General features: G+C 39.3%; 2 protein-coding genes across 2 annotated transcripts in view; one reads left to right on the top strand and one right to left on the bottom strand.

Moving 5' to 3' along the window:
• Nucleotides 1–6,826, bottom strand: part of T265_14509 (hypothetical protein) — a gene marked incomplete at both ends in the record, with an annotated part of 36,622 nt that extends 29,796 nt beyond the window's left edge. Inside the window, 5 exons of the mRNA XM_009173960.1 lie at nucleotides 743–946; nucleotides 2,724–2,951; nucleotides 5,989–6,330; nucleotides 6,465–6,572; nucleotides 6,653–6,826. Coding sequence (XP_009172224.1) covers nucleotides 743–946; nucleotides 2,724–2,951; nucleotides 5,989–6,330; nucleotides 6,465–6,572; nucleotides 6,653–6,826 — 1,056 coding nt within the window. The remainder of the gene's footprint in view (nucleotides 1–742; nucleotides 947–2,723; nucleotides 2,952–5,988; nucleotides 6,331–6,464; nucleotides 6,573–6,652) is intronic.
• The window catches only part of T265_08217 (hypothetical protein), a gene marked incomplete at both ends in the record, with an annotated part of 141,870 nt that overhangs the window by 25,434 nt on the left and 92,123 nt on the right, over nucleotides 1–24,313 (top strand). Inside the window, one exon of the mRNA XM_009173952.1 lies at nucleotides 1,541–1,698. Coding sequence (XP_009172216.1) covers nucleotides 1,541–1,698 — 158 coding nt within the window. The remainder of the gene's footprint in view (nucleotides 1–1,540; nucleotides 1,699–24,313) is intronic.

Raw genomic sequence — 24,313 nt, forward strand, 5'->3', positions numbered from 1 at the left:
AAATCACACTGGTGAAGTTACCTACAGTGTCGATGAAAATTCTGCAGCCAAGTCAGCAAGATTAATGGACAAACCAACGGAAGTGTTAATATATGTGACACACATAATTCGTTTTTGGTCCCTTCAGGAACAAGAGCCTCAGTTCTCACCTTTTTTGAGGCGTGCTAATCCTGAATACAGTTTGTTTGCTGGTGAAACAAAGAAGTTTTGAACTATGCACTAAATTGTAACCGTCGATTTCGAGAAGAGGCTAAGTATTAGTTGTTAGTCTACGTAAATTTACATAAATATTGCAAACTTTCTTGGGCTGTAGAATTTGCGGTACCATAGTCATTCACGACAAAAATTCGGGTGAGCTGTAAATTCCCATAGGCTGTGTTTTAATCACTGCCGAAGTCTTGCTGATTGCTTTTCAGTCTGTTTAGACTTGCTAGAACACATGAGTTAGCGTCGGAGAATGACAAGAACGATCAATACATACAGTCTACCAAAATCTTCATGAAGCTGGGCATGCACGTAGATTAAATCTGTCTCCTCAAATTCTCAGCTATTGGTTGAATATATGTGTCTAAATATACGTGTCTAAACCTCAAAACTTAGAAACAGTAGAACTGATGACGCAATCAGGTGTCACGAATACGTAAGCCATTGAAAAATATTGTTGTTTGTTCCAACCGATCTGATTTCAATTTCTAACGTGAAAACAAAAGGCATTTATATTAACATCGCCTTTTTTACTTACCATTTCGAAAATTCGCATCATACCCTGTATCCCTGATTGATAGTGAAGCATCATCAAGTGTACAATATTCCTATCGTTCGCGTCGCTGGACGATACGTTTGCTCCAAGGTCAATCAAACGGCAGCAGGACCTATATGATCCCTTTTTAGCTCCAAGTAATAAGGCAGTAAGACCAGTTGAATCGGTGGCATCAATTGGGGCGCCCTGAAGAAAAATATGCAAGACTTTTTTTCAGAAATGCTGATTAGCAGTTGAAGTGCAACGATGCCCAATCCGACAAATTTCGAATAAGTCGCCTGTGGAAAATCTGCGTTGCGCTTTGACGTAATTGATATTGAGGAAAATCTCTTCTAGGCACATGACGTGCGCGCGTGAGTGCTCGTATTGTATATGACAGATGAAACACAGTAGCTCTCCCCCACATTCTGTCAGATTACAATGATCGTCAGTCATAGAGTTTTAGAATATGCATATGATGCTCTGTGCATTATTGAACAAAAACACGTATATCACCAACGCACCCACATTTGTTTATCAAGGGAGTATTACGTGGGTCAGATGGAGTAGGATTGTTTTGGTCTAATGTCCAGCAGAATGACAGTCGCATGCATTACAACGATTAACGTTATATGAATTAGGTCGAAGTTTTACCGAAAATATAACACGAACTTAGTATAAGGTGGGCACTGTTATGGTAGCAGTGCAGATCGGTGTTCAGGTTTCTGAGGTCTTAATAATAGGAATGATCGTCCTGGACGCAAGCAAACGGTCAGGTATTTCTATATATATTATTTGCAGGCATCACAAATCCAGAAACAGTGATGTCAGAAAATACACTATTTCAGTCTCCGTGTCCATTTAATAGGTCCCGGGGCTGGACCGCTGCCCAAATATTTTATAAAAGACGGGAATCTAGACAGGTTCCCTATGAAGCACCTAAATTGCGAGTCTCCAACGTGAGTGGTCCTTAGTAGTAGAAAAACGTACATCATTCAGTAATACCCAAATGTATTCCAGGTTAAGGTCCGAAAGTATTCGAAAGAACATTTACGCAGCCAGCTTGCCTCTATCCTTTACGAATCATGCACTATTCGGATATGAGGTGAAAGACAGGCTACTTCCCAGACAATACCAAAATGTATAATCAATCCACTTACCCCTGTAAATCCAGCGGTGTTGGCTAAAAAGCAAGACAACTGTCCTAATTGTCCAAACAAATTTCTGTGAATTCCTAGAAGCGACAGTGGCCTATGACTACGCAATCTGTCTTAGTCTCATTACCAGACATAAAGCCCTCCGAGCTTATTGCAACTGCGTTTAATCCTAATTACAAACCGCCAGCAGACCTAACAGATTTGATAAGAAAGAGGAATCTGACCACCATGTGAATTATTTCCACAAGAATTCTAAAGTTATTGGTGGTTAGTACTCGTGCTGCCGGCTACTTGGGCGATAGTGTTATGTGACCATTTACCTACCAGAGACTTCCTGATAGGGAACTTCATTCATTTTGAGCTCGTTTAGTACATTATCTATTTCAATTTTTGCAACATGATGGCAGTCTTTGATCAATCTTTGTTGCCCTAACTTATATTACGGTCATCTCTCAAACACATTTACGATGGCAAAGGAGTGACATTTGACTAATAAATGAACGAAATCTGAAACGAAGTTGTGGAATAATGTGTAAGTTGGACGTTTATAAACAGAACTGTCACAATCACAAGTTTCGCTTTTCTAATGAAACACCATTTTGGAGTATAATTATGACGTTAAGTCAGTAACTACCTAGACAGTCTTTCTGTTGGATATACGTCAAGGAACTACCTCCTAATGTCCTAAAGCGGAACAATACGACGGAAAGTTTCACCATTTGAGCACAGTCATTTTAAACCTTCTACCAGTTTCCATTTCCCCCACACAAGCAACCACACTCGCCCTGACAGCCATTTTTACCAAATAATACATATTGCAGTATTACCTGCTTGACCAAGTATTCCAGCAGTGGTACGTGATCGTACAACGTTGCAATATGTAGTGGAGTATAGCCACTTCGATTGACCATGGCCAAGCATAGTTCTATTTGATTTGGACGAGCTTCCAGCATCAACTTCACACATTCAAGATCACTCTTTGAACAAGCGTAATGGACTGGAGTTTCCTGGTCATTCTGTACGGCCATAATGTCCCCACCGTGATCTAAGCAAAGCTGAAAAAACAGCATGAGAAAAATGCAAATTACTATTACACTGGCCACTTTTCGAATTGTATCTTACAAATATGCCCCAACAGCTGAGATGAATAGTGCTCTTACATTTTCTGCCAACGATTTATTTCACCAATCAACTTACATTTTAAAGAACTCGATGAACAATAGGTCTAGTGGAAAATATTTTCAGGTTAACTGGCACGAATTTTGGAGTTCGAGCATGACAACATAAAGACCTAAATAAACTGCTCTTCGGCTCCAACATTTTTAAGCAGCAGATTTGTTACTAATGTGGAGAGGCGAGGGTCACATAAGTGTCAGATGACTTCCAGGTAAGTTTGCTTTACAACTAAGATTGGGTCCTGTAACTGGTTTATTTCGTTCCGTAAAGCCCAAACGTACTGTACGTTTGCTCCACCATTATTGAAAATTTTTCAAAGTGCGTACCCTCCAAATCTACATAATCGTTATCAATGACAGCAACAGCACTTTAACACCATGTCAATTTACCTGAATGATGCTATATGATGGAAAGAAGAAAAATGGAGCAGGGATGTAATCTTGGGCTAGTCTACCACGAACACCAGAGGTTCCAACACTTCCAGCTTACAATCAGACATTCTGGATAGAAACTGACAGAACGAACGCAAATGACGTCAGTTAGGCGCCACATCGTCCGGTGTATCCAGTAAGACATAGGGAGTTTCACGTGGGTCTCTTTTCGGAAGGCGAAGAGTACAAAAAACTCTCAGAATTTCAGTAACATTCTTCACTTCCTTTTGTAATGTAAAATTACATCCACCTTCACTACAACAAATCAGGCACGAATAACAGCACTCTGCTTTGCATAGTGGTAATTCTGCATGCGTAAAGCATGGCCAGGCCAAATTAGCTTGCACTGCTGAATACAGTAGCTTGATGAATCTTTCTCTCTCACCAGTGGCCCACAGAAAGTCATGAAGTTTTTCACATGTGACTTCACAGCCGGTAGCCTAAGAACTTCCGGCCACAAGCGCCTGATCAGCTTTGTACATAACGCGCACGTAAATTGATTATGGTGTCAGTCGTCCTTCAATAATGGAATCAACACCATTGATCCGAGTTTCTTGCTAGAAGCACTGCTGATGACTCCGGATATGAATGATGCACCCGCAAAGCGCTTCTCGGCTTATCAGCATGGATTGGTTTCCCCATAGGAAGAAGTATCATTTCAAAATCCAGAAATCTCGTCAAACTACCAACTTAATCACTTTTCTCAGGTTAACATCATGCAAGCCATTCGAAAAGTTTTTTGGTAACCTGGTATGCGCACGCCAATGAGCGAATATGCCGATTGAATTCAAGAATTGTTTTCCATTCTCATTCATTGCCTTCAAATCAGCTGTCCAAAATTTATCACTTGCCTGTTTGGCTCTAGTTATCAGGCCAACCCATCGCAAACTGTAACGTTTAATCAGACGTTGTTTCGTGTAAGTCTATAGCCCATAGATCGATGCATTCTTCACCTCTAAAAGCAAAAAACCCGGAAGAGTGTTGTTGCAAAACCGGTTAAATTCGAGCTATAAATGGATGAACTTTCAGGGAAAAATCATGTGGCTTAAGACTGGTGAACAAACTTACTGACTACAATGGGTAATATTGAATGTGCGCCTACGGAAACATACTGAAACCTCCACGGATGATGGGGAGGATGACCTAAAATGATGCCTTTAAACGGTTTACCCAGTAGTTTGATCTGATAGCTTTTGCCTTAATACAATTGCTTCAAAATCCGTGTAACTTGTTAGTTTGTTCGAGGTCTGACCAGCACTAAATAGTTTTTACTGAATTCACGTAACCATGCTTTCAAGAAGAAGCCCAGAGACTGCGGTTGATACCTGTTTCGTACGGACCACATCCCACCGATTGCGTAGGTTAAATTTATTATCCAGGTAAAAACCGCGTACCTTTTCTAAGGGTTAATTTATTATCCAGGTAAAAACCGCGTACCTTTTACTAAGGGTTATGCGCAGCATGATAACCAAGAAAAAATCTTGTGTAGCACAAAGCAATAGTCCATTTATGTAGAAAATTTCCGTGAAAATACTTCTAAATTAGTATTCTTCCAAGCACAAAAGTATAGTGAGGTAAAGTAGAATAAACGGCAAGCAGTCGTTTCTTAACAAAAACAATACACTTTGTATTAAACTACGAAGTGCCTAATCTCAGCCACAGGTGAGTTCAACGACGCCCAAGGTCCATCCAGCAGCGTTTAAATGTGAGCTTAAGTTCGAAGTCAACAGAAACGCATCCCCATTGTGTACTGGCTGTGAAAGCCACTTTCAGTTTTACTGGAAAAAGACTGCCATTTCAGAGTAAGCGAAATTGGCGGCATCACCTGTTTTCCTAAGGATTACGGTATCGTTTATATTCATCTTGGGACTGAGTCGAATACGTTTGTTCCCAGTGAAGTGCAGTGCCTGAAATTTGCAAGCCAAAGACGGAATAGTGTCTACCCTTTGCGCATTCAGCCGGCTTGACGATAATGTACTTATTTTTGAGCAAATTACCCATGGTCGAGGAGTATACTGAACTGGCAATGATAATCGCCCTATAAGTTGCAATAAGAGACCTTTTTTCACAGAAAGTCCTAGGTAGTTCGGAGTGTAGTCAGGCCTATAGTTCAGTGCCGAACGGTTGGAAATAAATGGAGGTACAGGGCGAACCAGATAAAACAGGTGAATCGCGAAAATTTGCAAAATGAAAGTAACAGGCATTTTGTTTTGCAATGACGTTTTGTTTGCACAGCACATTCCTTAATTTGTTTCTGCAAAATCCTCAACCCCTAAGAGGAGTGATTAAACACAAGTTGTATTAAATTGCGTTAGAAGGTATGTCAAGCTTCAATTATAAACGTATCCGCATTTCTATCGCGTTGATATATCACCCCAGAAAACTGAAAAATAAATTATCTAACTTTAACATAATAGGCTAATGCTATTTTTTTTCCTAGATGGACTAACATAAGAGCACTGGCGTCGTAAAGTCATCCTCTTACCTTTACTTGTTCTAAGTCGCCTGATCTAACAGCAGTGTGAAGTGGTGTATCTCCCTCACTATCAACCAGGTTAATGTGGTTGACCAGTGTTACCGTTTGAGGCATCTCTTTAGATGGAGAAATGCTTGGTCTTCGAAAGCTCCATCGCCTGCTTCCTCTTTCAGGCTTTTCATTCTCATTAACAACAAGCAGAAATTTGGGAGTAGGTTGTCCTTTACCCCTCTGTTTTCGCTCTTCGGCAAATAACACTTCGATACATTTGCGATTGACGTTTTCCAAGGCAGCATGGATGGGATAAGTTTGACGATCATTTGCCTTGTACATATCTGCGCCGTGAGCAATCTAGGGTCGTAAAAACATGGAAGGTTGGGACGCTTAGTTGGTGTAAATTGGAAAAGCATGGTGTATTCTTGAACACGGTAGAGATTTCAGCTTCATAGGTTGTTGACGATAGAAATTTTGCTCGATAAACCTACCAATGTCTCCAGGCATCGTACACTGTTGTGTATACAACAGTAGTGGATTGGTGTTGATCCGCCCTCTCCCGAGGCGTTTATGTCAACTTGAGCCAGCTCAAGAAGCCTCTGTAACGAAAAAGATTAATCGCTTTCAAATAGTGATTTGTTCTTGACATTCTGACTGTAAAATCAGTAAGAAAACATACGTTCAGCAGGTCCAGATAATCATGCATCGCAAGGAAATGGATTGGTTCTAAACCTTCGTTGTTTTTTCTGCTCATATCAATATTCAAATCAACGAGGTATTCAAATGTCTCCAGATTCCCAGAAATCGCGGCGAGATGGGACGGGTAGTTTCCCTTTTCATCCGGAATTTCAAGGTCTGTGAAGGTAGTGGTGTAGAAAACGATAAGAATGGAATATATGGACAGTCAAAGGAACACAAAGCACAGAAACCTTTTGAGCTTGAGACGTCACACATAATGGATTTATAAAGATTTAGTTCCAGAATAAAAGTGGTATCGCACTGAAATGTAAACGAACGCAATAACATTATAATTCAAATGGTGACGCAAGCCTTTGTTTTTGTTTCAGCGTGGCGGTAGGTGGTGATAGACTTGACTAAAGTCGAGCAAATGCCAACGTGCGTTCTTTGGTTTCATAAAATACTGAGTAGTCTTGCAGATGGTATGTGAAACATTACTTACGACAGGTTATTTAAATTAACGTAGATCATGAACTATCCCAGGTATCATTTGTTTCCTTTTGTCTCGTAAACACGCAAGTTCTGTTTTTTTCATTGTTAAATTTGACCAGGCAGAAGTAATTAACCCTTACCCATTTGTACATCTAGCTCCCAAAATACAAAATACCCTAAAGAATACCTATTCCGTTTTGGCTCTTTCCTGTCATTGAAACAAGATCGGACAGAAATAACGGACTGTATTTTGTTGGTTGGGAGTAAACCTTTTGTCTGTGTTTGTATACCACTGCTATAATTACCACTACACTAAAAACCAGTTTTGCCTGGTTGTAATTTTGAGGTGTAACAAAGTGTCACCATTAGACCGAAACTATAAAATGAATTCAGCATTCAGCCTGAGCCTGAGATAAATGCCTTGAAGAAAAGCCGCTCACAACGCCGGACATTTCTTTAGAGACCAAAAAAGCTATGAGATGCTGTCATCTCAGAATACAAAGTACACTGTTGCATCCACAAAACGCATAGGTTTTTTATTTGATACGGCGAACTGTTTATGTTAAGCCCAGCCAATTTGGCTGAGTTCCTTATTTGCAGTTCGGTCGTTCCCCCAAATCCACAAAACCAAACTACATATGCATCGGTTCCCGACAAACCTAGAGTATGTACACTGAAAATGTTGATGAGCCTACGGCGCATCCTTCGACCATTTCCCTTGTTGGTGTTGTGAAAATGGCGGCATGCATTCCACTCTCTTTTAAAATCGAGGGTTGGTTTCCAACACAGCAAACGCGCTCAATAGTGTAAGTATGTAAAAAAGGTGCCATATGTGTGGTCAAAATCATTGCGCGTTTTGGTGACCGTAGTAAACAACGTTGATCTCTCAGAGGTTGCCAAAGGTTGGCAGGCTAAAAATGCTAACGGTGGTGTGCGCAATCTCTGTGGTTTTTGACCTAAACAGGAACAACCTGATATTGCTCTGCTACTGGTAGGCCGAACAAAGCTATCGACGTTTTATCACAAAGTCGACTCTAACATAGGTGAGAGAGCTCAGTTTTCATGCAACACATTTGATATGGTGGAAAATACTTACACGTGCTTGGAGAGTTTATGGCTTTTCAAAGTAAGGCCATAGTATAGCAAACCTGAGAGTTAGATTAGGTGTGGTTTCTGATAAATTTTTGCTGGCCATTTTGGACGCAAACATCAGTGCAACTATAGATGAAATTTAAAGCAATAACTACAAGTTCACGAGAGTTTTCGGCGCAGAAGATGGAGTCTGCAAGTCAATCGCATCAGTGACACACATTGCGCACGTTCGCGGCCCTGGTTGCGCAGTCATATTCAAAAACTCGATTGGGATTTTTTTAAGACACGTAAAAACCATCTAGCTGTTCCCTTGGTTTTATGCCGGAAAATTCGCCAGCATTTCCCGTGAAAGTTCAACGCTTGCTTTCGGAACACCGTCCGGTTTACCGGCAACTTATACTTAGGTAGCAACTTCTGTGTTAAAGTTGGCTTCTTGACTCATGTTTGAGTGGTAACCACATATTTTTGAGTCAGGAGTATTTCTGTTTCTTAGTTCAATAGGGAATTTTTATCGTGTTGAAATACATGTGAAACCACAGAAGTCAAATCATACGTTCACTCTTTTCGAAAGTCCTCAACTGATTCAACATTTTCAGAAAATTATATTTCATTGCTTTCGGTCAGGTATATGTAGAAGTCTGTAAAGTCTGTGGTTTTTAGGCTGCAGCTTATCTTGTATAGAACAAAACCCGTCATGAAATATGGACACATAGTGCTTTGCGACAAATTACACTGCACGAGTGTTTTGCCAAAATCGAAGATTTTACGTATTGTAGCGAGGTCTAGGGATATCTTCTTTGAAAATGGGCCAGACAAGTGATCCGTGCTTTTGGGTCAACGGGTCTCATTACAGGGGCTTTTTTTAATTTTTATCTCGTGCCCTCAAGATATCATTGCACAGGCGGTGATGTTTCTCTCAGGCAACGAGCAATAGTGACTAAGGCCAGCTGTGGGGATCCCGGAAAACGCCACAAAGGTAAACGTTTTCCACCTTCAAAAGTTGATGCATAAATGAATTTTTAAATGTAGAGTCAACTACGCACACCAATCGGGCTTAAATATGTCTATTCACTCTGATGCTGAACTGGGTAGGCTTAGGGTGATTTTTGTATTGTAGATAACTGGATCACCTGCTATACCAGACGGCCAGAAATTAATTCTTACATCAATCAATAAGTTTTAATAGGAGGAAGTATCCTCAAAACACAACACTAGAAGGAGAGTTAAGTTCAAGTAGTGTGGAACCAAAGATATGCTAACTAATGCACTGGGCGTCCGTTATTCCGGTTTGGTCCAAAAACGGTTGTAGATTGCGCTCATTCACTTACTGTTTTATTATTCTCGCTGATTATCGTCTACTTACAAAAAACCCATGGAAAAATTCCTAAAAATTAACAAATCGCCCGAAAGGAAATGTATCTACGATCTGAACAAAACGGCTTTGTGTGTAGTGTAATGAACCCTAAACAGATCAGCGAACGACCATCACAAATTCACAATCAGAAACTTGTTTCCAGAATGAAAAAAGCCTGCATAAGTAACTGACAAAACGCGGATCCATCCAAAGTCGAGCAGTCTCCGATCAGCAGTGGGCAGGCTGAGCCCAAAGGCACTGCTTCAGAAGTACTCTTTCAGGGCGGCATATCTGAAAAATTATTTCATTTCTAACGATGTGTGAAATGCCATTTTACACAACTATGATCGTTGAAGAAAACTTTCAAACGTTCTCTGTCAGTCACTGCGACGAAAACTGGTGGCATTGGAAAATATTTCGTTTCATTGTACAAACAAGCCACTTTACTATATGGGCAAATTTTTTATTTGAACATCAAACGGTGTAGAGCGCTTTCGGAATTATTGACGGGGTACATATTAGAAACTGTTTTAGCGTGGCTAACAATACTCATTGCTGATGAAGTCATCCTTTTATATCATGGCCGATTTGGGGTGTGTTCGATTTGTTAAGTGTGCCTTTTGTTGCGTTGCCATGTAGTGTTTTGCATTCAAATTTCAACATTCACATTTTCACGCTCACATCGCCCCAGATTTAGATTTACCTATACGATAAAACTTAAAACAATATTGTCCGACGTGATGTTTGATGTTTTCTGTACCCAGAAATACCACCTGCTTTTTCGGAATAAAATTTGCCTATTTAATAAGTACTGTCGTTAAATAGTACGGCTAATTCAACAGCCACTCGTGAGCCGTGGTGAGACAAGGCAAAAAACCTCAACAGGTAATCAATCATTCTGGGGAAGTGAATTTTCACAATGCGTAGTGGCAATAGATCGATGACTTTTACGGTGTGAATTGTGTTCATCTGCCAATCCGTCTGCACAAATTCGGGACGAAATACAACAATGCACCGTGAAATAAGCGATCTTAAAACACCTGACCACATGCTTTTCAGTCAGGATGAATAGCCGATCATATCGGGACAGTTCAATCATCATCTCACTTTTTTCTGCAGAGAAGCACTTGACAATGATCTGTGTTCATTGTTTCATTAGCTTGTCGCTAATGTTTGTAGATGCTTAAACAAGCATGTAATGTGATATTGAGTATGTCCGTAAATGCAGAGCACACCGGGTTGGCCGGTATTTTACTGTCTCAGTTCTCAGTCTTATTTGTGGGGACCAAAGAAGACTATGATTCATCGTCAAACCCCATATAAAAATTATTCAACATATCATCCCCACTTTTTGGTTAACAACTTTTGAATTTTTATTAGTAAACTCTTCAGTGGTAAGAGAATATGGATCGATTGATATTCACTTGCAATCAATCATGAAAAGCAAATTTGCCCATATTTCCTAAAGCCGAGTTTTGGAAACCGCCAGTAACATGTAACGTGATTTTTCTGTTAAATACATGAACGCAATTAAATCCACTGGTTATTGGTTTCAAACTGCTGAATCTCTGTTTTGGAAAATTATTGTATTGTGACAGAGTACCAGGAATTTATCAGACGAAAGCAGGTTCCTGTTTCGGGATTCCCCGAATCAAACTTAACTGTCCCGACCTAAGGCTGCCACCTTGATGTGGTGGTCGGGCTTGAGTGCTGCAACGATCCCGCGGGCTACACTGGCTGGAACTTCGTTCCACAAGGTACAACGAAACTGCGGCAGCTACAATCACTGTACGACGAGTGCGCGGTTATTACAGCTGACAATGATGATGATGTCCCAGATATAGTCATTTATCAAAGCAAGCTGACATAGCGGACAACCGTGTCGGATATCATGAAGCTTATCATCACAAGAAATGTTGCTTAAATAAATAATTACACTGCTTTCTTTCATAACAGAAAGCATGCTTACCTTATTAAAACATCCCAAATACCAGTTAGTACAATGGTGCTCGTTGGCTTGTTCGCTGAGATGGGCAATTTGCTTGCAAACGTTTCGTCACCAATCGAGGTGGCAGCATCAGTGCGTTATTGGTGGTTGGCACAACCACCAACCCACCTCCACGCACTACTACGCTTCGCAATAACGCACAGATGATGTCACCTCGAGTAGTGATGAAACGTTTGCAATCAATTTGCCCAGGTCAACGAACAAGCCAACGACCAACATCTACGCTATCTGAGCTACCGACATTTCCCTCCATAGTTAGTGCAATTTACTATGATCCACTGCTGCTGGATTCAATACATGGTATGCAGACAGGTAAGAAGGGAAATTTCCTTCGGAGTATCAAATACTTTTCAATTGCGTGGGAGTGAGTGCAAACTTTGTTACTTAAATATTCTAGGTAGGGCAAAGTTACCATGGGCTATCAGCAAAACAGCTTATAATTTGAGAAGCATTCTTGCACACTGATCTGTATCAGAAGGATTATAGGCGCGCAGAACTTACCTGCACCAAAACTGACCAACAACTGCACGATTTCCAGTGCTCCCGCACTGATGGCTCGGTGAATAATTAACGATCCCTTTGGATCTACTTGATGTATGATCGAATGCTGTTCCCTCAATAATTCCTTCAGCAAACCGGGATTGTTTTGTCTGACACACTGGGCAGGTAACAAAAGCAGATCTTAATATAAGTTGCGAATTTGTTAACGATTTCCTTTGTTTGAAGTAGCACTGGGAATAAAGCTTAAATAAATCAACTTTAGACAGCTTAGGAATGCAATCAGCAATAATAGTCGTTCAGGTGTGATAAAATTTCAATGCACCACCCTTATTCATCTAAAAATAAGCACAAAGAATAACACACTGCAAACGTAGAAGAACCTAGAAGGGTGCAACGGAGAGGCCGGGGACCGTTTGGTTCATAGCTTTACTACTTAACCGCATATTACCTTTGTGTTGTTAAAGTGCACAGCTGGCATTTCAGTCCAGATAGATCTTCGCTACCTCTAAGCTTGGATACTCTCATTGAAGGCTCAACAAACGCATGGCGAACTGAAGTTGAAGTTGAAAATCGTTATTATTGGAGCAGATTGTGGTCCAAACAATCATAACGAAACTATGTTAACACATTAGTGAATCTATCCGTGTTTTAAAACCACTGAGATTCGAGGCGAGATGTGGTCCCTTGTGGTTAGCATCATAATATCATATCATCGTGTACTGTGTACTACTGAAAAAGCCCAAAGGCTAGGAAGCAAATCTCAAACCCCACAGACGGCCTACGAGGAATGTCGAGCCGTTGTTTCGTCTAAAATAAGAAACCGGTAACCGGTAAAAAGCGGATGTGCAATTTGGACCATCAACGCAGCTTTTCACTCGGAGAGGGGATAAGCGCGGACAAACGTAGACGAAGCTACTAACGAGGAAATATGAACAACAGCGGAGGTTGCGGTGAACAAAGCTAATACTTGAAGAAATGATTTGAACAAATAAGTTAATAAAGTATTTGCATGTTGACTTTTTCGCAGGTCTAACCAAACATTAACACTAGGGCTAAGAATGTGATGAGGGGAAAGTGAAATGTTTTACGCGATAGCAAAACTACTCACCTCAAAAGGGAGCATAGGGTTGGCCTGCAATTCACGATGTACGTTGGACATGTGCTTTTGTACGCAGCGCTTCCAACGATAATGCGCCTCTTCCGCAAAAGGCATACTAGCCATGCTCTGTTTTACCCAGTTAACAGTTTTGGATAGCCTCTTTCTACGGGTGTTCGGGTATGAGCCACTGATAAAATTAATGATGTCATCGTCTTTGTTGCTGCACGCATTGTTGCTACCGCAGTGATTGATGTCAGTCTCATAATTCAGGCTACCCCTGTTGGAATCACCTTTTTTTGATTCTTCTTGCTCATTTGAATGAGTCTCGTACAGTGGATGGAATTGTGCAGCATCACGTTTACATTGTCTGCGTCTTGTTTTGGGGTATACGTCAACATTCGTTGTGGACATCGCGCAAAACTGGAATGAGAGCAGAGGATGGTCAAGGATACAGCTATCGCGCATCCAACGAGAACCTGTGTGGGCCACTGTGAGATCAACTAAACTTTCAAGTAACGATTTGTTAGTTGGTTGCAGCTTCATAAGTACTGTGAGATCAATAATAATTGAGAGGGATATTCGAACAACAGCTTTTGCAAAAACAGACGTAGCGAATCATGATTCCAACCGCAGGGGATCAACTTAGGAACAGTCGTTCTTTGCGATAATTTCAACATTTCGTTTTAGGGGGATGACACAGAGTCTATACAACATGAGCAATTGAGAGAAAAGATACCTTTAAAAATGTCTACCAAAATGCATCATCTTTTTTGGTATTGACCAATGACACAAAAAATTAGCACACGACTTCATGTTTGAGGATTATTTTTCAGCTGAAACATTATAAATTAAAAACAGTTTTTCCAATAAAAAACTTGATGTTTAAGTCTTACGTCGTAAAAATTTGAACTAACTGATGATTAAATATCAGTAAACATTTGTAAAAGTCCCATATATATGATAAAAAAATCTATTCATACAGATGCACCGGTGTGTTTGTTATTTGGCTTTCTTCATTGCATACTAAATAAAGTTTCTTCTATCTGGAAAGAAAGGGTGAATCGTTCTGGCAGGCCCAAGTTTAGCAAACATGAAGGGTAGTTGATATCTGAATTGGTGCCTAGGAAAGAATATAGTTACCAAATGATATCCGTTCGCATAATATCCTTCAATTTTTTCATTCCAACCCATTTCGTTCATATTTTTTAAAGGGGTAAAAAATTGTATCATTTTGCAACGAAAGTATTTCAATTGGATTCATAAAATATGGAGGAAAATGGTAAAAGTGACACGGAGCTTGAGTTTACATGTATGACCGTTATCCCATTATAGTGGAGAACATAGATTAAATCATTTTGCGCTGGGAAGCTGAAAATAATTTCACAATAAGTTCGGTATTCTTGAAATGAGTAGAAATTCTCACTTCAAAGCACATAAAATGCTGTTCAACAACGTCCAGTGGTGTTTGATGTTTTGACATGCCACATCACTCATATTTTGCCTGCCCACATTCACTTAATTTGACCTTATGTCTATGGGTTCCGTACAGAAATACTCCATTTTGCCTGCGAATATCTTTTAAATACGTCTAGTCTGAAAATGGAATACCAGTTGATAGGAGCGAAAAATTAATGCTAAACCGATTTGATGGACGACTACGTTTGACAACCTTGGATTGAAGTAATTTCTTCCATGGATTTCGGCCTACCGGGTACACTCAACAGATATGGTTTTAGAAACGTCGCGGAAAAAACCAGTCTTGCTCACACTTGATTTCCTTCTTTTGTGAACATATTGTTTTCAACGTAAACTGACAAAGAAAGGCTGATTACTTCTAGCGGGTCGTCACGGAGACGGCACTAGGCTTTGTACACAAAAATGTAGTACTTGATTGAACAATCAGCGCCACATTCCGACCCATAAAAATTCACTTATTATATCATTTTAATGAATAATGAAACGTTCACAATCGCGTTGCACAACTTGACAAACGAAACACCAACCACTTTTGCTAACTGACATATTAATTGCAGTCAGAAAATTAGACGATGGGTTTTGTTAAATATTTTGTTAAAAAATTTAATGAAGCGCTTCAAGATGGTAAGAAATTTACCACAGCAGCTCTCTACGATATTGATAAATGATCCGTGTCGCTTAACAATTGATTGTAGAAATGCTTGAGAGAGGTAGCCCATGGCAAACAAAACGTCAGATTACTACAACCTACTCCACTAAATTGTGCATCGAATTCATTATAGAAATATTGTTTCAGAATCGTCGCGGATTAACTGATACACACTTGCTTAATTTAAGTTAAAACAAAGGGGGCAGATTACTCAAATTACACTGAAAGCTGGAAACCAACATGCACTCTATTACAGTAGACGTTTGAATGTCATAGAAGTTTTCTCCATCTATTGTGTAAGTTTATTGTTTGAATGTATTTGCTATAAGTTGTGTGAAAAAACGTGTGCACACCTTTTTAAGGTGATCAGAGTTTGCTCAACTCTTAAGGTCCCAAATATAAAGCAATTTAATTGGTGAGGCAAAAGAATAACGTTGAAGTCATCTTAAGAGATATTACTTGCCTTACACCAGAACTACTGAGTGAACGGAAACTTTAGGACGTTAGTTGGCTAAAAATCTATCTCATGGTTTTACAATTGATGGAGACGCCTTGTTTTTTATTGAAAGCGACCATCTAATTCAAACCACAAAATAATGTGTAGCTTTTTAAAAATAACAGGCGGAATAAATATACAGTTGAAACATTTCTTACAAATTACTTCCGACGAAAAAGCGAAAAAATCACAGCCATTCTAGTTACAAATATATCAACATTTGACTTTGGAGTCAAACTACCATTTTCTAAATGCTAATGAGGCCAATTGAAATCTTTAATGTTGGTGTAAAACTCAATGCATAAGTAGACGGTAGCATGTTCACAGATAAAAAACATTTGATTTTTTGGTCTAATGTCCCATATTTTTCCTAAACTTTGACAGACATACATAGATTTTTTCTGGGTAATTCTCACCAAAAAAACACTCTGGTGTGGAAAAAAGTAACAGTGCACAAAATTTGGGGTTTCAAGTAAACCGTCACATAACATTTCACGCATGGCTTCCCTCTCCTCAGCGAAATGTATAAAAAACAGGTCACTTGAATTTCTCAGGAGTATTCTATCCCTGTATCGTCAACTGAGTTTCAAACCAGTGGAAACTCTGAATTTAAATGTACGGAGATTTACCAGCATAGTGGTTTAATGACCCAAATTAAACGGCTACATCAAAAACCATGCGTGAATTTAATTTCGAGACCAACTCAACAAATACGCCGTGATTATCACGCAAAAAATTATTTTACTGTTTTGTAACTTGCGCAGCTGCAAGAAAAAACCGTCGTCCATAAATAGATGCGTGCAGGTTGATTTCACAAGCATGGAGCTGTTGTTGTTTTGTACTACCATCGCGTGCTTGGCCTGATTGTACCGACAGTTCTATCACAGGATTTCAATAATGAACCAAATAAAAAGTTGTTTTAAAACCTTCCTTCCCCTGGGGATAACTGGTCAAAATGACGCAATTCTTTAGGGTGAGCAACCAGAGTGAGCGATTCTTCATCAGATCTATTACTTCTCTAGTCATTAAAAGTGACGTAAAGTTCCGAATCATTGACCATAATCTTCTCCTAAAAAATGAAAATTATTGATGATCTTACGGATATTCAAATCAGGACTGTGTTTGCAAAAAGATATGAGGAGCTGTTGAATGTAGATATAGACTCGGAATCTATTTCACAGACCCGTTCAAGTAAATATCATGGACAGTAATCATAGGAAGCTATAAATTATAGAATGTGTTCCGGTTAAATACCTGTTCCTATAGACATATCTTAAGTTTGTGGACGTCGCGGAAATTGCCGGACATTAATTAACGGATGAATGTAAAGTGCAGTAACTTCTCTTTTAAAATACTTTGTAACGGAAACATTTTAAAGTAAGTGTCAGGTAGCTTGTGTTGATGGGTTTGGTTTGAATTTTATTTTCTCCCAGAGGGACAAATTAACAACTCACAGGTGCTTGCAGTGTTAACCTTCACTAGTGATTGATGTTTATATAAACCAATTATCCAACTTGAAAAGCGGTTTGTATTCAGCCGCATTGGAAATTCAAAGTCATATGGGCAGTTTTGCAAGCCGCATAACCCGAATGAAAGTGATGGTGAGCTTGCTGAATGAAACTTTAATTAGCAGAGAGTTTTGTTTGTATGTTTCATTTTTGTCCTGCAACGGCAATCTCGGGATGAAAATGATGACTTCTTTATGAGCAGATGAGCAAGGCATTTTTGGGAAGAGCATCCAACTTCGGCAACAACGCAAACCGTAACTCACCTGCTAATCCAAGTTCTAAAAATCTCAATATAACCACACGAGAATCTATTCCTAGCAAAATGTTCGATGGCTACACTGTCATGTTTACCACACTTTACTCCAGAACGTTTGATTCTTCACTTGCTATCTGCGGAAATCCTGCACATGAGTCACCTGCAAATCTATCAGTTTTAAATCAAGCAGAGCTATGGGAAGTTTTGAAGCCTTTAACATCCGGTTTTTTATGTAGTGATATTACCTAAAAGGGTTGAAAATCACCGGATATATCAAGCATTATGCGTTATATAGCTCCTTGGAACTATGAACATAAGTATATTCTCTTAAAAATCTTGTCTTTCAATTTTTAGTGCCGGGTTGCCGAACAATTTCATTTTAGGAATCAATTTGTCATTCTAATTTTTAGGAAAAAATAAAACCTGTTACGGCTTCGTTGATGATATTTATCACGATCAGAAAAGTGTTCAGAGGATGCCACATTGATCAATGTCGTAAAGCAGTTAGATAAGACAAGTATGTTACTGGAGACCAGCTTCAAATGTCATGAGTGATTTTACTGGAAGCACCTTTTCATCAGTAAATTCTAACACCTACTTATGTCTTTTGACATGCAATTTGTATCAGTCTACAGTTGGTTTGATCAAGTTTACCGTCATTTGGGGTGAATAAAACCACGCTCTTATTCAAATGACGAAACATCCGAAAGTAGTATATGAAAAATAACAGACTAAACTTTAAGACTACAAAAGTGAACGCCCACTACAGTCTCCGTTCTTCTAACTTGGTAGCGTTGATATCAGGTTCACATTAGTTACTTTGATAAGTCATTACTTTTAAGTGTATATATTTTTAAAGTATTATATTTTGAGCGGATATTTGACCTTGAATCTAGAATAATAATCTGTACCTACTCATATTATAAATAACGCCAGACTGATAAACCGGAATCACAATGGCTAATTTATTTTCCAATTATTCACAAAATTAATCCGAATACCATACGTTGCTAAAAGGTGAGTCACTGGTTGTTTTTGGTTTAATATACCGTGTCGCTTAGATTATTGAAGAAAGGTTGTTGCAAATTTTGCTTTCTTTCTGGAAAACAATTTCCAATTTTCCCGCATATGAGCCTGCAGTTAGATTCTGTAACGTCACGGTAAGCCTAGTACAAAAGTCAGAAAAAATAGGCATTTTGGAAACAGTTCCAAGCAAATAGCAGTTTTTTGAAGACCTTACTTCACCCATACTCTCACTTTTCTAACACTGGGGGCTTTGGTATAACAATATTTACCCAATTAAAGTTTTTATGGCAGTAGCAGTGGTTTTCGTGGGACCTTAAAACGCATTTTCAGTTTACGTTTTCTTTGAAAAGAGAAGTTTTGTCAGATCTGTTCTATTGTTTTGTCGCACCAGATAGAATGATTTTAATTTGGTTCTGTTTTGTAGATGTTTATTACTATTATATTCCAATGAATGCGTGTCTTATTACATCAGCACAACTAACCAGCAAATCGCACGGTTTTCTGAGAACAAATTTTTCTTGAAAGATAAAGGTCTCATGTTTAGGGGAGAATTAGGACAGAGTTCTGGAACACTGAATCCAAATGTACGGCTCGTTTATTTACCAACATGCGTGTCAAATGCAGTGCATACGCGATCACACCCTACGAAACTTAAACTAGCCGGCATGAGATTTTTTTCTCATCAGTTTTCTGGGAGATTTACATGCCTTTTTATCGCACTGCACATTTGGTCATTTTATCTGCCATAATTTCTCAAACTCGCACTATCTGATCAAGCGATGGCTGCTAACGGCATATAAATTTGGGAGTATAATTCACTATTTCTTGTTTGAAGGAAACCTCAATTAGTTTGAATGATCAACATTAAAGCACTGATGCTCTGTAACTTGGATCATTGTTTTCCTCAGAATTTCAAATCCAGTTGTGAAATACCAAACGGGATGTATCCTAGTAAGCTATACCTTAACGCCATTGACATGATCGTGAGAACTGTGATCACAAATGAGCACTTTTGAGAAAATCGTCTTCGGTAAAACAGCCTTGAGAATCTACTGCAACAAATATTGTTTAGTTACTTTTGTCTGGTTTCGCGGCCTCATTCCTTTGGGAATTCGTTTTCTATGTATTACTGCAAGAGCATCACTGAAAAATATGAAATGGTGAACGCTAAAGAATACATCTCACTAGTGCTTCACGGAATTGTAAATCCTAAATTTCGTGCCCAGAGTAACCAAATGCGCAAAAGTGATTGATGTGGACGGATGCTTTGCAAAGGAATAAAACTCAATTATCCGATATATTTGTAAAAAAACATGGAGTTACGGAAAATTTGAGAAGTTAGTAGAAGACGGCTACAAGGAACTAAGTAACACTGAAACAAAGCATTGAATATCATTGGGTATTTGATGAAACCAATACCGTTAAACGAATGATGTGTAGGCTCTAACGCTACTTCCCTAGAAATCTATTGTGGAAGAACAATAAGAAAATAGTCTCCACCAGCAACTGCTGACAATACAATATATCCAACCAGCATCAGAGATGTGAAGAACTAAAACATAGATTTCATGAACGCTGAACTACAATTTGAGGCTGCTGTTGGGTGCCAATTGTGTAAATAAAATGTTTTTCAATTTGGTAATTACAAGATCTGACGATTCGAGAGATAAAAGGGTCTAGATCCAAAAATGTGGTAAAATTCATTTTATCCAAGGAAAACGCTGAGGCCCATAAAATGTCATTCGTAACTGTGGTTATCTGAAAAAAAGTCTACCACAGGCACCTATATCCCGGACAGTTGTTTCCACCATTACTAATTCTCATAGAGAAGCTGGCGCGGAAATAAATATTACCCGAAATTGTCAAAAGCGGAGGCAAAATTTCACTCCAATATCAACATAACTACCAATGTAAATTTCAAACCGGGGATTATAGGTTTCAGGCTTTTTTGTGAACAGCGGTTTTGAGCAGGTCGGAAGATTTACCAGCAGCAATGTTGCAGAATGCAAGTCTTCCTCATGGTCTGACAGGTGAATGTCCTTAGTGAAATGGTAATAAGTTCAAACAACCTAAAGCATTTAGTCTGTACGACATAATTACGCTTATTTGGCTCTTCTCGTTTAAGATATGTCAAAGAAGAACAGAGAAGCAGTAGACAACCAGGCTTGATGGTGTTTTTAGCGAAATGGAAATTGATAAGGTGGACCATATGCATGGCACACTGAGTGAGTGGATACAAAATGGTGTCCGTTTCTAACTTCTTGACGGCCAGTGTGTTTCTAGATGACAGTTCGCACACCTATTCTAATAAGCGTTTATCCGGAAGCGGTATAGAAAAAATATAAATATTCCTGACATCAGCTTTTTTGAACCCACTTGACACATGGCTGCTGAAAGTTTCTATCAGTGCCAGCTCAACTTTCAAGATCCACTCTTGTATTAAGAAATCAACATAACTGGTCAAAAGATACGTCTCAGCGCAACAAAACAAATCGAGTTTATTAAAACGCACATTTTTCACAAACTAATAAACAAGTAAACTTACATCTTTGCTGATTCATTCGTTGTGCTTCTACACTACCATGAGTTTTGATAAGGATGGATAAATTAAAGCGCGTATGCATGTACTCGGTCGTCTGATTGGTCATGAAAAATCAGCCAACGAAAAGAGCCGCCAATGGAGATTGGCAATACTCGCTGCAATATGCTACGTAAAAATTATTTGCCCCAAACGCCACTATTTTATTCATATACACATACCTATCCGCACTACTCCCTGAAAAACGTGTAGGCTTTTGGACCCAGGTATTTCGACATGCACATCAGAGCTTTTCTTCTCCAGAGGTACAGTGTTCACACGAGAACTATTATGTATATAATAAGAGATGTTATAGATAACAGTTCTAATTACTCGCCAGAAAGAAGGAGATGAATTCGCTCTAGGCGTAGTAAAAATCATATGCAATTCTTTTTTCATTTTGCCTATTAAATACCTTTTTGGTACGCATATCCGACTTTCGCTGAAACACTATACCAAGTATATTACTGGGGCAAAGAGAATAAACATTAATTCTGCCGTTTTGGTTTTTCGATAAATATTTCTGTTATATATTTCTTTCGGAGTATCTTAAATTCTATATAAGTGTTGTCCTACACTCTAGCATTACGACAGCAGATCCCAAAATTTGTGCGAACGGTAAAAGAGTTCTGAAATAATTTTGTATAGGTGAGCGTGTATTATCATCTCAAATTTTGGCTCGATTCCCGACTTCCGACACGGCAGTGATTCAGGTACGTCAACCACGATGCATATCTTGCCGATGATCGGTTGTATTATTTATTCGGTTGCGGTGTACATTGGGGAACCACTTAGCGGCTTACATCAATTCTGTGAATACCAATTTCGGCTGATTAGAGTGCTATAAAATGTCCAATGTGTCTTTGTGTCACGCCGGAATATACTGTAGTGTTATGTGTAAATTTCACCCATTCGGCATCGCCATCGCAATTTTTGGTAGCAGGAAATAAATTACTTTCAGCAAACCCTCAAGGAAACGCTAACCTTTGATAAAGCATGAAATGCTGCATGATAGTGTCGGTAGCAGGAAAATTTGAGGTTCTAGAAAGAGTGCGCATGGAATACCTTCTGAATGAATCATCCATCTGCATGTTGGATGCGTGACCCATCACCTCAAACAAAGGGGAAATTAGCCGAGGCTACCCAGTCAACCTAAAGCAGCGAAAAATTCGACTGCGTGCTGCCTGTGAATTTTGAGTCACGTTCCCTAGTGAAGGCAAAGTTTTGAAATAGTTCTATGACTTCTGGACTAACTGCAGCTCCATGCACCAGTCCCATGTTTTAATAATCCATAGGGAATGCCTAGTTTGAGGCACTTACGCACACTTTTTCTGGCACTCGAACGTAATCCGTAGTTAGCTGCACAAATAGGAAAGTAAAAGCAGTTTTGCAAAGGAAAACAAATCTAGTGTTATGAAGGAAACATCTAGCAGGCCAGTTGAGTCCAATATTTGAAATCAGCAACGACCTGACTTATTAATGCGGTCCCATCAGAGAAAGAAGAAAACAAGTGAACTGCAGTCCTAAGATTGTGAGGGCTTGTTCGTTACGCAGTTGCGAAGTGGTGGGTGCTTAGGATCAATGCACTAAGGCACTGCACATAAATTGCTCGAGTTAGAATTTTGTTGCATTTCTGCGTTTATTGATGCCATCTTCTCGTCTATGCCTTGCTGATGTGGGGTGTCTTTCTATTTATTGTATGGTTATAATAACTGACATTGGAAATGGCCATTTAGAAAAACACTCAAATTCGCAGATTTCACTCACAAGGTGCATTGTGGGCTGGAACAAAGGGATATCTCATGGAGCACCATCACCACCAAAGGGAAAGAGCCTTTGTTTTTAAATTAGTCTTTTTCATTTTATATATCTGAGATGAGACCAGTTTTAAATGGAGTCACGTTTGTTGGGTTTGGGATGATCCTACTGCAAACGTATCTGATTAAATCACCACTGTGGAGGAAGTACTAAACCTGAGATCCGCTGCAGATCACAAGCCAGTAGGTTCAACAAAGACCATCATAATTGGTGAGCTAGAAACTTTGACAGGTTATTTTCGGTTCAGCTTAACTTCTGGTGACACTCTTCTATACACAAAATGTTGCATCGACCTCATTTCGTATGGTCTCTCATATTAGAGCTTTCCAAATTCTCAGGCCACCTATCTGCGGAACATCGTGCTGCGTATTGTAATACTGAAATAGGCACTGGGGAACTTTTTAGCTAAATTCAATGAATACAAGTGATTTTTTCGTTTTTTGAACCTATTATGATAGAGGCCCCAGGATACCGCAACCAGTTACAATTAATTTTAAAAGACAGGGTTTGGGCAAAGAAAACAAAGATCTACCACCATCGTCAGTGGACGCAGCCATGACATCCAGCCACGCGAACAAGAAAGGGAGGCGGATCAACGAGAGCTTGTAAACTCACAGACCACAGCCATAGCTAAGAGGATTGATTTAAATAACTAGTTAACCGAATTGCGGCTTTCAGTAATCAATAAAGTATTCAGCAACCATTAATTACCGCCTCTTAGTTGGCATCATAAATCCAGTTCAATAAATGGGAAAAAACCGTTCCCATATTTCCAGTTCTGTTAATTTTTTTTCAGTATTTCGCGGACATTGGCTTCTCATTCCAAGACGCACTGAGCTTAAGCAATCGTCCAAAAGAATTTGCATCCTAATATTCCAAGTCACTATTTTTATACTACTTACAACGCAAATTCCTGTTAGCCTCCTTTTTAGAGTTGAGGGTTTCCATCATGAATTTCGCTAATGGAACATCAAATGTACGGAAATCGCATATGCCATCTGCCTACGTATGACACCCTGTTTCTGATTGACGTGCCCAAAGATGTATTTTTAGGCTTCCGTGAGGCTGCTTTTTTTTCCTAGATTCTTTTCAAACAAAAGGGACGCTCCAACAATAGGTTACCGCAGTTAGGCATCGCATGGACAGAAACTGTTGATAGAAACCCTCCCACATTTCAGTCGATATGCATCTACGTGTATTTCGACCAGTGAATGCCAAGGACACATGATTACCATCATCTAATTGTATACCAAAGCCTCGGTCTAGTCTGTTCTACGTATTCCTCAGATTTCCTTTTCAGTTTTGATTT

This window comes from Opisthorchis viverrini (genome assembly GCF_000715545.1).
Source record: "Opisthorchis viverrini unplaced genomic scaffold opera_v5_208, whole genome shotgun sequence".
Lineage (NCBI taxonomy): Eukaryota > Metazoa > Platyhelminthes > Trematoda > Opisthorchiida > Opisthorchiidae > Opisthorchis > Opisthorchis viverrini.